Source organism: Hermetia illucens, chromosome 1, assembly GCF_905115235.1.
Source record: "Hermetia illucens chromosome 1, iHerIll2.2.curated.20191125, whole genome shotgun sequence".
Classification (NCBI taxonomy): Eukaryota; Metazoa; Arthropoda; class Insecta; order Diptera; family Stratiomyidae; genus Hermetia; species Hermetia illucens.
In genome coordinates this window covers 113,872,066-113,885,570 of record NC_051849.1, presented here as the reverse complement: position 1 = coordinate 113,885,570, position 13,505 = coordinate 113,872,066, and the positions used below count along the sequence as shown (strand labels likewise).

Sequence of the window (13,505 nt, the reverse complement as noted above, 5' to 3'; positions counted from 1 at the left end):
ATCTGAGAGTGAGACTTCATCTGGTACTCGACATTTTCTAATCAACTCTAACAACTTTGAAGTGTAGATTGTTAGGTCAATTACTTCACTTCTTCTCGGCCTCACGAACGTAGGAGCGCACCGTACGTTCGCGGTCATCAGGCCAGCTGAAGTAATAAACGAACAAATATGCTGAGCGTTCGCATCACAAACTATTAAGAGTTCAATCACTTGATTCTGGATACACTACCAGATCTCTTAGTTCTTGTGTCGGTGGATGACACAAAGAATCATAGGGTAAGTTAGCAGAGGCAACTATGACGTTTCTCCTCTTACTATTTAACCTGGTGTTGTAAGTTGACGGCAACAAGGTCCTTGGAACAACATTGTCATCAGTATGGTTGCCTCTAACAACTTTGACATCAGAACGTAAGCTCTTGGTCTCGAGGATCTTTCATCGAAGAAGGTCCTAGTCCCCTTGATTGATCCAATACCATTGATTCTGTTAAAACGAAGCCATGGCTCCTGAACCAGAAACATATAAGGACAGTCCTGCAATTTTGCCAGCCTTGTCGCCAGTAGATAGGAAGACGTTTTACCATGCTACAGGTTAATTTGATTAACTCTTATATTTGTGACCATAAGTGCAGTCTAATATGAAAACCCCAACTAACTGAAGTCTGCTGCGTTCAGTGTGGATCTCACGGAGGTCACCAGCTTGCTCTCACCTTCCGTCGAAAGTTCCACTTTCTTGCGTCCGATTTCTCTGGATATCGCCATACTTGGTGGTGTAGCAGCGTCTATGTGCTCATTCCAAAGAAACTTCGTCTTCTTCTGCAGTGCCTTCCATTGTCGTTGGATAGAAGCCCTCCCAGGTTCACGGTGGAGGCAAGAGAAGTTTTTTGACAGGCAACCCTGTAGTCCCTTTTCCTTTGCGGCTAAAGTTTCCGTCTGCTGCGTCTTCCTCTCCCGTATTTTAGAAGAGTTAGACAATAGTGTCACGACAGGCCGGCCGTAGTTAAGTTTCCAGTTCCTCTCATTAAGGGAATTGCTGCACTATCCTTTCTGGCTGACCGCACTGTAGACACCGGGTGTAGGTTTTCCGCTGAAGTGGAGAGAGCCTGTCTGCCACATATATCTCCGTGAGGAACATGAATTTACTGAGGCCTTCAAAATTCGTGCCTCAGGCCACGATCTGATTTCTCAAAGTCGCGGGTGTATTCGAAGGCTGTGACTTCTTACCACTTGGAGAGTTACAATCCTTTGTTTCCATCGTCTGGTGTTGGACACCGTTAGTGTAGTAGTAAACTGTCGCAAGCCCCACGACAAGATGGTATCCGAGGGGGAGATTATTTATGCTAATTAAAATAATAGTATTGCTGTCTGTGTGTTGACGCAAAAAATAGTTTTGTCCAGGGCAGAGCTAACTCATCAACCCTTTTATATATAATCGAGTTATGAATTGTAAGGGTATGAATTATATTCAAGGCAAACAACGTCTAGTAAAATCAGCCCTAAGTCGACTGAGGCAAATTTAAATGTGCACGATTTTAGCTGAAATAATGCCTTCGCTCGTGTGCTTATCAAATTCGCAGGCCCCCAAAATATCGGATTCGCATTGACCATAATTCGAACCTTAGGTCGATTAAATATTCTTCGGGATCTCTTCTCCTACTTGATTTTTATTAGGCTCATTTACCGCCTATAAAATACTTGCCAAGATGCTGCAGGTCGAATTTTCCCAGGGTGAGCCGATCTGAGAGGGAAGTGGGACTTAAGGGGGTCATCCCGTGTGTCGGATCTGAGGAATCAATTTACATATAGTGTCAAAGTGATTTTTTGACATTCGAAATTGTTCGGAAATTACAGTGTTAAGCAGGTAAAATGTCACTTGCCAGGTTTATATCGATCGCCGTAATAAAGCGCGTATTTATCGGTCCAAATAACGTTCGAATGACTTCGCTAAAGTGGTAAAAATTCACGCCCAGGCTTAACATGTGTATCTTTAGAGAAACTTAAGGTTTATGTACTAGATATAGCCGGTCAGTTAGGATTTTCTAGTTGAAAATCACATTCTACTTTTTAAATGCGTTTTTCTCGAAACTGCATGTTGAAAATCTGTTGCCACCATAGCCCAAAATCTATTCGACGAAACTCTTTAAAATTTTCATCACTTATTCAAAACATATTTCTACGGTCCACAAACTAGGATAATTGCGATTCATTCAGTAGTTTTTTTATTCATGAAACAAGTCTTCAAAAAAACACCAAAATTCACAAAAAAAAGTTTAACAACGACCTATAAATTGAGTTTTCAATATTTTTTAATAATCCTAGTTTTCGAACAGTGGCTAAGTCTGCACTTTTAAATGCCGTTTACATTTTTTCTTTAAGATGATCGCAGCGCCATCTAGAGTGGTAGCGGCAAAACACCTTTTTTTGGGGATGGGTGTAAAAATTGCTCGGTATTTCAATAACGAACGATGCTATGGAGCTGGAAGAATTACTACGCATGCTCAAGATATTAAATATATCGTGAAAAATTCGTATTTGTACCTTCATCCAAAGCGAAAAAAACGACCTTCACACGGGATGACCCCCTTAATGAGAATTACATGTAATATGGGGATATAGGATAACATAATGCACAATTTGGTTAAGTTTGAAGAAAATCCAACCATTATTAACAAAGTTATAGAGGGTGAAACTTTGCCATTTTCTTTTAATTTCGTGCATTCTACAGTGTGTATGACGTCATCATCACATATAAATTCGTCAATACCATAACGAAGTGGGTTGATATGAATGGGGTTGCGAAGAATTGTTTTGTTTTAATTTTTAAGTCATTTATATATGAATATTAATTACTACAAACAGACATGTGTGTCTGTAGGTAAACAGCATATGCGCGCGTGTCTAATTAAGATAAATTTGTACATTGAACCAGCCGTATTTAATATATGTAATATATATGTACATATGTATGCTCTTGCGCACGAAGTAAATCGGAAAGATCAATACAATCAATTTATATACGTGCATATATATGTACAGTATTCGGAAATAGGCAGTTTGTGTGTTTAGGTTTAGGATAATATCTGGCTGTAATATGTACGTATGTCTTGTAGGTTGGAAAAATATGAAGGAATATGTTGGATTTCCAGCTATATACGGATAGAAATATGTACGTTGAAGTTTCTTACATAAGATAAGAACAAAACCTTTATACTCGAAGCACGAGCTTCCGGTATTCCGACTTGTTATTTAAATATTTCCAACTTCTACCATAGTAATTTCCTAATACAAAAGGTCCTAATAAAAAGGTCAGCGAATGCATCGTTGACCTTTTGCCTGCAAATAGAATTGTTTATGCTGTCTATTATTAGGTGCAATCTCCGCGTTTATTACTGGATAGGAGCATACAAGCTAGGAAAAGTTCGAGGCAGTTTTGCCATGGTCCCAGCGATATTGAATTTAAAGTTTAAGGTCGAACGTCAACATAGCAAAACTAGTGGGATCTGGACTGGCTGGTGAAGGTGAACTGGTAATCAGCTGAACCAGAGAAGTTGCTCAGGAGTATCGTCGGCATAAAACGTCATATGGGTAGTGGCATTTTCACTAACAAAAGACCAACATTTTAGCAAATTGAGAAAAGTTTAGTACATTTGATATTCTAAAGAGTGTGCGAAGAAGGTGAATTTACGGGATATTGCTTCGGAGTCGTTGGGCTGGATTATTAAGGAAATGCAACTGGAGAATTTGGCTTGGTCACTTCATTAGATGCTTTTTTACCGAGTTAATCTCAGTCAGGAGGTATCTTTGTTGGCATTGGTTTTCCTTATACATGTAGCGATAGTATACTTCTAATTACCCAAGGTGTGTAGTGGCAAACAAACGGTTGAAATCTCCAACAACCGACCCTCTATCAAATGATTGATGTGCTACTACGACGAGAATTGCCCCTCATTTTAGACGGCATCCTTTTCGGACGCCCTTAGTCCAGAAAGCTCATTCATCTCCACTTGAAAATTGCAATTTAACTAGAATCCACACGGATATCATCATCAACGGCGCAACAAAAGGGTATCCGGTCTAGGCCTGTCATAATAAGGAACTCCAGATGCCCCGATTTTGTGTCGAGGTCCACCAATTTGATATCTCTAAAAATTGTCTGGCGTCCTTACCTATGTCATCACTCCATCTCAGGCGGGGTCTGCCTCGTTTTCTTTTTCTACCACAGATATTGCCTTTATAGATTTTCCGGACTGAATTATCCCCATCCATACGGATTAAGTGACCCGCCCATCGCAACCTGTTGAAGCCGGATTTTATCCACAACCAGACAGGTCGTGATATCGCTTATAGATTTCGTCGTTATGTAGGCTACGGAATCGTCCATCCTCATATCGTCGTCATCATCAACGGCGCAACAACCGGTATCTCGTCTAGGCCTGCCTTAATAAAGAACTTCAGACATCCCGGTTTTGCGCCGAGGTCCACCAATTTCGATATCCCTAAAAGCTGTCTGGCGTCCTGACTTATGCCATCGCTCCATCTTAGGCAGGGTCTGCCTCGTCTTCTTTTTTACCATAGATATTGCCCTCATAGACTTTCCGGGCTTGATCATCCTCATCCATACGGATAAAGTGACCCACCCACCGCAACCTATTGAGCCGGACTTTATCCACAACCTGACGGTCGTGGTATCGCTCATAGAATCGTCCATCCTCATGTAGGGGGACAAGAATTCTTCGGGGGATTCTTCTCTCGAACGCTGGCCAAGATTTCGCAATTTTTCTTGCTAAGAACCCAAGTCTCCGCGGAATACATGAGGACTGGCAAGATCATAGTCTTATACAGTAAGAGATTTGACCATATGGTGAGACGTTTCGAGCGGAACAGTTTTGTAAGCTGAAATAGGCTTTGTTGGCTGCCAACAACCATGCGTGGATTTCATCATCATAGCTGTTATCGGTTCGAAGCTAGATAGGAGAAATTATCAACGGTCTCAAAGTTGTAGTCGCCTATCTTTATTCTTCCCTGTTTGATCAATGCGGTTTGATGTTGTTGGTTGATTGGCTTTTGGTGCTGACGTTGCCACCATATATTTTTTCTTGCCTTCATTGATGAGCAGCCCAAGATCTCACGCCGCCTGCTTGATCTGGATGAAGGCAGTTTGTAAATCTCGGGTTCTTCTCATGATGTCGATATCGTCAGCATAGGCCAGTAGTTGGATGGACTTGAAGAGGATCGTACCCCTTGCATTTACCTCAGCATCACGGATCACTTTCTCAGGGCCAGGTTAAAGAGGATGTATGATAGGGACATCCCCTTACCTTAGACCGGTGTTGATGTTGAATGGTCTCGAGAGTGATCCTGCTGATTTTATCGGGCCTCCCACATTGATCAGGGTCAGCCTAGGCAGTTTTATCAATTTCGTCGGGATACTGAATTCTCTCATGGTCGTGTACAGTTTTACCCTGGCTGTGCTGTCAAAGGCGGCTTTAAAGTCGATGAAAAATGGTGCAACTGATGTCCATATTCCAACAGTTTTCCATCGCTTGCCGCATAGAGAAAATCTGATCTGTTGCTGATTTGCCTGGAGTGAAGCCTCTTTGGTATGGGTCAATGATGTTCTGGGCTTATGGGGCTATCCGGCCTAGCAAGATAGCGGAGAATATCTTATAGATTATATTCAGCAACGTGATACCTCTATAATTTTTCTATTGAGTGGTATCCCCTTTTTAAGGTTTTGTGTAAAACAAAACCTTATTAAAATCGATTCGATGTCTGTCTGTCTGTCAGTCCGTCTGTCTGTCTGTCTGTCTGTCACACGCATTTTTCTCCAAAACGGCTAAACCGATCCGAACGAAATTTGGACAGATGGGAACTATGAAATCCCACGCATACAGGCAGTGACATAAATTTTGGTGTAGTTTAAAGGGGGGCTCCCCATACATGCAAAGGGGGGATTCACAAATTTTTTTCACCGGATATAGTTGCGTAGGATATCAAATGAAAGGCCTCAATTTGTACTTTCCGAAACTGATATTAGTTTTGGCATAAATTGCAAAGTGCGTGAGTAATGAGTCAAAATGTACGCACTTGAAGTGAGACAGGATTCATTTTCGGAAACTACCCAACCTAAAAATCCGGAAAAAATCGGAGTGGTGCGCCTAGATGAAATCTAAGCCTCAAAATATGTCCCATTCCGATATCTGCTCAAATAAACTTACTAATAGTATATTCCTACTTTTTAGAAATTTTCTGAAAAACCCCCCTTAAATTCATCCTAGGACTTCCGAATTTTGTACCAGTATAGAGGACAATATTTCGTATATACGTGTTAAATTTCGTGGAAATCTGGCAATTAACGCCAAAGTTATAGCAGTTCCAACTTAGCAATTTCGCGCGAAATTACCGCTTCCAAAGCCATGCAAATCAGATGCTGACGTCATAATTACCCGGAATAATTGACATTCGCGTGGAATATTAAAGTTGCATTTATGAAGAATCTATTTATCCGCAGCTCTTTTTAAGGTTTTGTGTAAAACACTTATGTGAAATCTAATCTTCGAGAGATGTCCCATTCCGGTATCTGCCCAAATAAATTTACTAATAGTATATTATCAATTTTTAGAAATTGACTTAAAAGCTCCCCTTAAGTTCATCCTAGGTGTACCAAATTGCACCGACATAGAGAACAGTCTCGTGCATACACATGCTAAGTTCCATGAAAATCCAACTATTAGTGTCAAAGTTATAGCAGTTCAAACTTATCAATTTCGTGCTAATTAACAGCATCCTAAGCCATACAAATAAGATGCTGACGTCATAATTAACGAGAATAATTGAAATTCGAGTGAAATATTAAAATTCCATTCAAGAAGAATCTAATTCTCCCTAGCCCTTTTTTTATATTTGATGTTGGTTAAATTGTTGGCATTTGACCATTTCACCATTATCAACACAGGGCTTTCCATCAAAAGATTTATTTAAATTGCTTTCTAGAAAATAGAGGGCAATGGAATTTTTAACTATATTACACGGAGCTGTCGTGCACTCGTCGCTCCTCACATCTTTTTCTTTTTCTTCGGCCTTCAGTTCACAAGCGGGGTCGGCTCGTGGTGATCTTTTTCGTCATTTTATTTTATCAAATGCCTGATCAAGATGTAATCGCGAGACCTTTAAATCCCCATCCAGCGTATCAAGCCACCATTGTTTTGGCCGGCTTTTTGGTTGCTTCCCATTGCTTTCGATGTTCTGACCACTACTAGTTGTTGAATTCTCGTTAGTGTGAGTTAGGTGAGCACACCATCGAAAACGCCTCTCTTGCAGTTTTTCCACAATCGATGCAAACCCATATCGATGGGGGATATTCTCACTTCAGACGTTATCAAAACGTGTCACGCCACCAGTGCAATGCAACATCTTCGTCCCCATTACCGCAAGATGCCGTTCATTGTCCTTTATAGTCGGCCAACACTCAGAACTATAGAGAGCGGCAGACGGACGACATTGCAGTAAATTTTAGATTTGGGACGTGCGCTGATACGTCGATCACAAAGAACACCAGTTGGGGAATGTCACTTCATCCAGGTTGTATTAATGCGTGAAACAATTTCATTACGCAGTTCTCCATTGGCTGATAGCATTGACTCGAGTTCTGGCAATGGCAGTAACCTGCCCTTCGAGATATTTAAATCGCTCTGTTCTGGCAATGGCGGTAAACTGCCCAGAACTGAGCGATTTCAATATCTCGGGACAATGATATAAGCCAATGGAAAACTACGTTATGCTCCTCACATAGGGAAGCACAAAACCTTTTATACCTGAAGTGTCAAGCTTCCGGTTTCCCGACTTGTTTATGTATGGGACAGATAATGCCTCGTTGTCAGTCGTCAGGCATTGATTCCCTTTCCCACACCTTGAGCATCACATATGTGGGATTATTTTATAATTTTTTATTTGGCTATTTGGCTAAGATCATTCTTGTATTTTATTCTTTTATTTCAGTGTTTTTTTGGCATTATCCTATTTTTCTTGTATTAGCTCCTTACGAACTGAGACTGAATTATGAAGGGATGAATTGAAGCTAATTTTCTTTAATTCAGTGGCACCCTCTTCCTTTCTAAACCCGCAACTCGCACACTAATTAGGGAGTATCCTCCAATATAATGGCCTGAGAATGCCAAGGTAGGGCAGAAACTTCAAAGACCGCGTTTTATTGCACGTCTGAGGCACGGAAGCATCGATTAAGGATGTGATCCGTCGTCGATCTTTCCTTTAGATTTGGGTTTTTGGTGGCGCTCGAGTATCTAGTTTTTTGACTACCGACGCGATTGGTCGAGAGCCTTGATACTCGAAGGCCACAAGATCCACGATCGATCATATCTCCATTGCTGTTCTTCTTTAGCATCAGGCGGACGCTGTCTTTAGAGTTCCAACGATTACTCGGTATCTCAAGCTTAAGATTTATGGAGATAGTGATGCTTCTTGGAGAGCGCTGTATTGATAACAAGCAATTGGACAATTCTTCGAGTGAGCTTAATATCTACGTTACAGGTTACACTTCACTGTCTGTTCACATAACAACATTCCATTAATGAAATGAGAATAAGAACTCATTCGAAGAGGTTTCTTGGAACTAAAACTTGATAAACAGGATTTATGGTAGCTATATAACAATGATTCGTGATAGCAATCAAATCGTAAATTTCTAAATTTGAGGATGAGCTTTTAATTCGCTTCAATCTGTATTTTCCCCTATCTAAATAAAGTATTTCGCTAATGTAAATAAAATTGTATAGTTCATTATAAGCAAATCTCAATCAAGAATTAAGTGTATTTTATATGATTGTTTTGTGTCTTGTGTTTGCTTGCATCTAGAAGAATGTTATTTAACCTTTATACACTTTCACGTTTATTCTCAGATTTATTCCGTGGAAATTAAACCTAAACAAGGCTGGATTTTCGATAATACTATAGATCATATTTTTCGATTGCAAGGCGTGAAGAGATGCCGCTATTGCTGCATGCAGTATTTGAAGGTTTATTATTTTTTTCCATTCTTCCACTTGATCCTCGATTTCAATTTTTTTTAATAAAATTTCAGATGAAAATGGAGAAAATATCATCACGAAGCAAATACTGTCCAATGGATTTATTTTCGGGGTAAGTTTTTTATTGTTCGAATGCTTAATGCTATATGATCGACTGATTTTGCAGGAATGTGAATCGCATGCGAAAGGCAATTGAAGCGATTCTATACGAACCTCAAAATAATTTGAGAATATTTAAAAACTGGAAATCTTGTATATGAACATAGGGCTCGGGATCAAGATGCCTTGGAATCAATATTTGGTGACATTGGAAAGGAGTATGTATGTTATTATAAAAAAAATAAGCATAATGAGTCTTATTGCAGAGAATTCTTCTATTTCCTCGTGGCTTCGCTTCTTGGTTATGATACAATTCAGGACGATAAAATAACAAAGAATATCGATACGTCGTCAGAATGCGATCCCCAGTCAAATCTGCCCCTCAAGAGCATTCTGAAGAAAGTTTTGGATTTACAGACCTTCGCAAAGGTACAATAAACGTTTCAAGGATATGCCGATTTTTGAATACTGAAAATTTTCCAGTTAATGAATTCAATGCTCGTGTCTGGGATTCAATAGGGAAATTACTACTTTGCGTAATTGTCTGAGTTTATAGGGATCAAACTGAGTAACCCATTTTTACGGTTTAAATCGTACTTTTATAAGCAGTTTGACATTTTTTTTTCCATCAGTTTGAAACATTTTTTTGCTCCAAGTTCATAAACCGTGTCTGGATAGCTGAGCGGTTAGTTAGGCTTGTGGGTTGTCGTACGGAAAGTCGCGGTTCGAATCTCACTGGTAGCAGTGGGATTTGTATCATGATTTGACGTCGGATACCAGTCAATGGGTACCTGAGTCAAATCAGGGTAATAATCTCGGGCGAGCGCAATGCTGACCACTTTGTTTCCTACAGGGTACTGTTGCGCTCTTGAATGAAATGCTCTAACACACTTCAAGGCCCTGATCCAATTGGATTGTTGCGCCAGACGATTATTATTATTATAAGTTCATAAAGCACATCAATCAAGCTCTTTCCTCGAATTTCTTTTCTATCTGTACTACTGCACTTTTCTCCAAAACGGCTAAACCGATCCGAACGAAATTTGGACAGATGGGAACTATGAAATCCCACGCATACACTGAGTGACATAAATTTCGGTGTAGTTTAAACGGGGGGTCCCCATACATGCAAAGGGGGGATTCAAAATTTTTTTTCACCGGATATAGTCGTGTAGGGTATCAAATGAAAAGTCTTGATTTGTACTTTCCGAAACTGACATTAGGTTTGGCATAAATTGCAACGTGCGTGAGTAATAACTCAAAATGTACGCACTTGAAGTGAGACAGGACTCATTTCCGGAAACTACCCAGCCTAAAAATCCGAAAAAAATCAGGTTGCTGCGCTTAGATGAAATCTAGGCCTCAAAATATGTCCCATCCCGATATCTGCTCAAATAAACTTACTAATGGTACATTACTACTTTTTAAAAATTTACTGAAGAACCCCCCTTAAATTCATCCTAGGACTTCCGAATGTACCAGCATAGAGGACATTATTTCATATATACCTGCTAAATTTCGTGGAAATCTGGCAATTAACGCCAAAGTTATAGCAGTTCAAACTTAACAATTTCGCGCGAATTTACTACTTCCAAAGCCATGCAAATCAGATGCTGACGTCATAATTACCCGGAATAATTGACATTCGCGTGAAATATTAAAGTCGCATTTCTCAAGAATTTTTTTATCTGCAGCCCTTTCTAACGTTTTGTGTAAAACACTTATTTGAAATCTAATCTTCGAAAGATGTCCCATTCCGGTATCTGCTCAAATAAATTTACTAATAGTATATTATCAACTTTCAGAAATTGACTAAAAAAATCCCCTTAAATTCATCCTAGGTGTACTAGATGCACTAGATGCACCGACATAGAGGACAGTCTCGCGCATACACATGCCAAGTTCCATGAAAATCCAACTATTAGTGTCAAAGTTATAGAAGTTCAAACTTATCAATTTCGTGCTAATTAACAGCATCCTAAGTCATACAAATAAGATGCTGACGTCATAATTAACGAGAATAATTGAAATTCGAGTGAAATATTAAAATTCCATTGAAGAAAAATCTAATTCTCCCTAGCCCTTTTTTATATTTGATGTTGGTTAAATTGTTGGCATTTGCTAATAATATTAAACTCAGAGTGCGAAGCGTATGAGGTTGACCATTATCAATGCAGGGATTTATTTAAATCGCTTTCTAGAAAATAGAGGGCAATGAAATTTTTAGCTATATTACACGGAGCTGTCGTGCAATCGTCGCTCCTCACATCTTTTTCTTTTTCTTCAACCTTCAGTTCACAAGCGGGGTCGGCTCGTGGTGATCGTTTTCGTCATTTTATTTTATCAAATGCCTGATCAGGATGTAATCGCGAGGCCTTTAAATCCATATCCAGCGTATCAAGCCAGTCATTGTTTTGGCCGGCTTTATGGTTGCTTACCATTGCTTTCGATGTTCTGACCTGGTTGTTGAATTTTCGTTAGCGTGAATTACATGACCACACCATCGAAAACGCCTCTCTTGCAGGTTTTTCACGATCGATGCAAACCCATATCGATCACGGATATTCTCATTTCAGACGTAATCAAAACGTGTCACGCCACCAGTGCAATGCAACATCTTCGTCCCCATTACCGCAAGACGCCGTTCACTGTCCTTTATAGTCGGCCAACACTCAGAACTATAGAGAGCGGCAGACGGACGGCATTGCAGTAAATTTTAGATTTGGGGGGTGCGCTGATACGCCGATCACAAAGAATACCAGTTGGGGAATGCCACTTCATCCAGGTGGCATTAATGTGAGAAACAATTTCATTTCATCATGGCTGATAGCATTGACTCGAGTCATTTAAATCGCTGAATTCTGCCAATGGCAGTAACCTGCTCTTCGAGATATTTAAATCGCTCAGTTGTGGCAATGGTAGTAACCTGCCCAGAACTGGAGCGATTTCAAAATCTCGGGTCAAGCTATAAGCCAATGGAGAACTACGTTATGCTCCTCACATAGGGAAACACAAAACCTTTTATACCTGAATCGTCAAACTTCCGGTTTCCCGACTTATTTTCACCTGCTTTACATGATCTCTCCTGATTGAATTCCATATTTGAATAAATTAATTTCAACTGACGGGGCCGAGCCGAATGAGTTTTGGTACCTAAACCCTTATGTCCGCGTATGATATCTAGCACGGATGATTGTCATTATACCGCTACTATAGACTTAATACCTACCTACCATAAAATGTGATGGTAATGAAATGAAGATTATATGCAAAAATGAATAAACACGAGTCGAATTTGATTGCAGCTGATTCGCCATATTTTCGCCAGAATAGACATTTAACTTAAATCTTTTGGTTCAATTGCCAGTCCGGAATACACTCGCTTCAATATCTGTACGAATGAAATGAATGAAAACATGCGATTATATTTCCAAGTAGAATATAACTTACACGTTGTCACATTGTAATTATAAGCCCTTACTCCAGCCCTAGGTGCTTTTATTGCCGAAAATCCCTTTTTTTAAACAAGCTCTCTCTCTCTTTTCATGATCACAATTTGATTAATAATCACTGAATATGCCATCTACCTTTACAGCTGAATTTACCATATATGTCCCAAATTGAATTAAGCGACGCCAAGTCTTACAATTCTTTGGAAAAACTGGTTTCAAAGAAGCTACCCATACTTTTAGAAGACCTAAGTCAGGAAGAACTTTATATGATCGGGTCGACTTTAATGGATGCTTCTATAATGATCACATTTCATCGCCTAGCTGAAAGCCAGTGAGTATAAATTATCGCATTGCGTACTGTAATTAACAGTTAAAAATTTACAAATTAATGTTTATTTTCAGAGATTTGACTGAAGGAAGCGTTAAACTCATCAAAGGTGAGCGTTATTTTACGAGAATCACATTACTAGATCTGGATCCCAAGCCGGATAACCACTTCAAGAAATTCTTGAGGCAAACGAATGACGCGTATGCTGCATTTCGCGAGAGTAACTCATAGCACGATTGACTTCCTATAACCATGTTGTTCACTTGGATAAGTAGTATAATAAAAGCAACCAAATATTTAAATGCATGTGATTGATAGTCTTAATCACATCATTCTCCATTGAAAGATTCCATGAAAATCACTCATCGATCAAGAAATTATACAATAATACCACGATAAATATTAGAATACAATAACGGTCCTGAATACACAACATGCTAGACCTTATCCCTCCAGATAAAAGAGGAGGTTTTGTGCAATTCTCAGTAAAATAAAATTAAATTGATGACGACAAAGCGATAAATAAAGCATAAAAGGCAGTTACTTTACTATACTAAATGCTACCTGATCTCTCTTGGCGGCAGA

General features: G+C 39.5%; 1 protein-coding gene across 6 annotated transcripts in view; it reads left to right on the top strand.

Annotated features, from left to right (window-relative positions):
- The window catches only part of LOC119646822 (inositol-pentakisphosphate 2-kinase), a 42,266-nt gene extending 29,044 nt beyond the window's left edge, over positions 1-13,222 (top strand). For 4 of the 6 annotated variants that reach the window (XM_038047437.1, XM_038047442.1, XM_038047438.1 and 1 more), the window contains 6 exons: positions 8,913-9,029; positions 9,095-9,153; positions 9,208-9,358; positions 9,407-9,569; positions 12,736-12,923; positions 12,995-13,222. In XM_038047437.1, coding sequence (XP_037903365.1) covers positions 8,913-9,029; positions 9,095-9,153; positions 9,208-9,301 — 270 coding nt within the window. In that variant the 3' untranslated portion in view covers positions 9,302-9,358; positions 9,407-9,569; positions 12,736-12,923; positions 12,995-13,222. The remainder of the gene's footprint in view (positions 1-8,912; positions 9,030-9,094; positions 9,154-9,207; positions 9,359-9,406; positions 9,570-12,735; positions 12,924-12,994) is intronic. The other 2 variants (XM_038047440.1, XM_038047441.1) reach the window with 2 other exon arrangements.
- Positions 13,223-13,505: the final 283 nt, after the last annotated feature.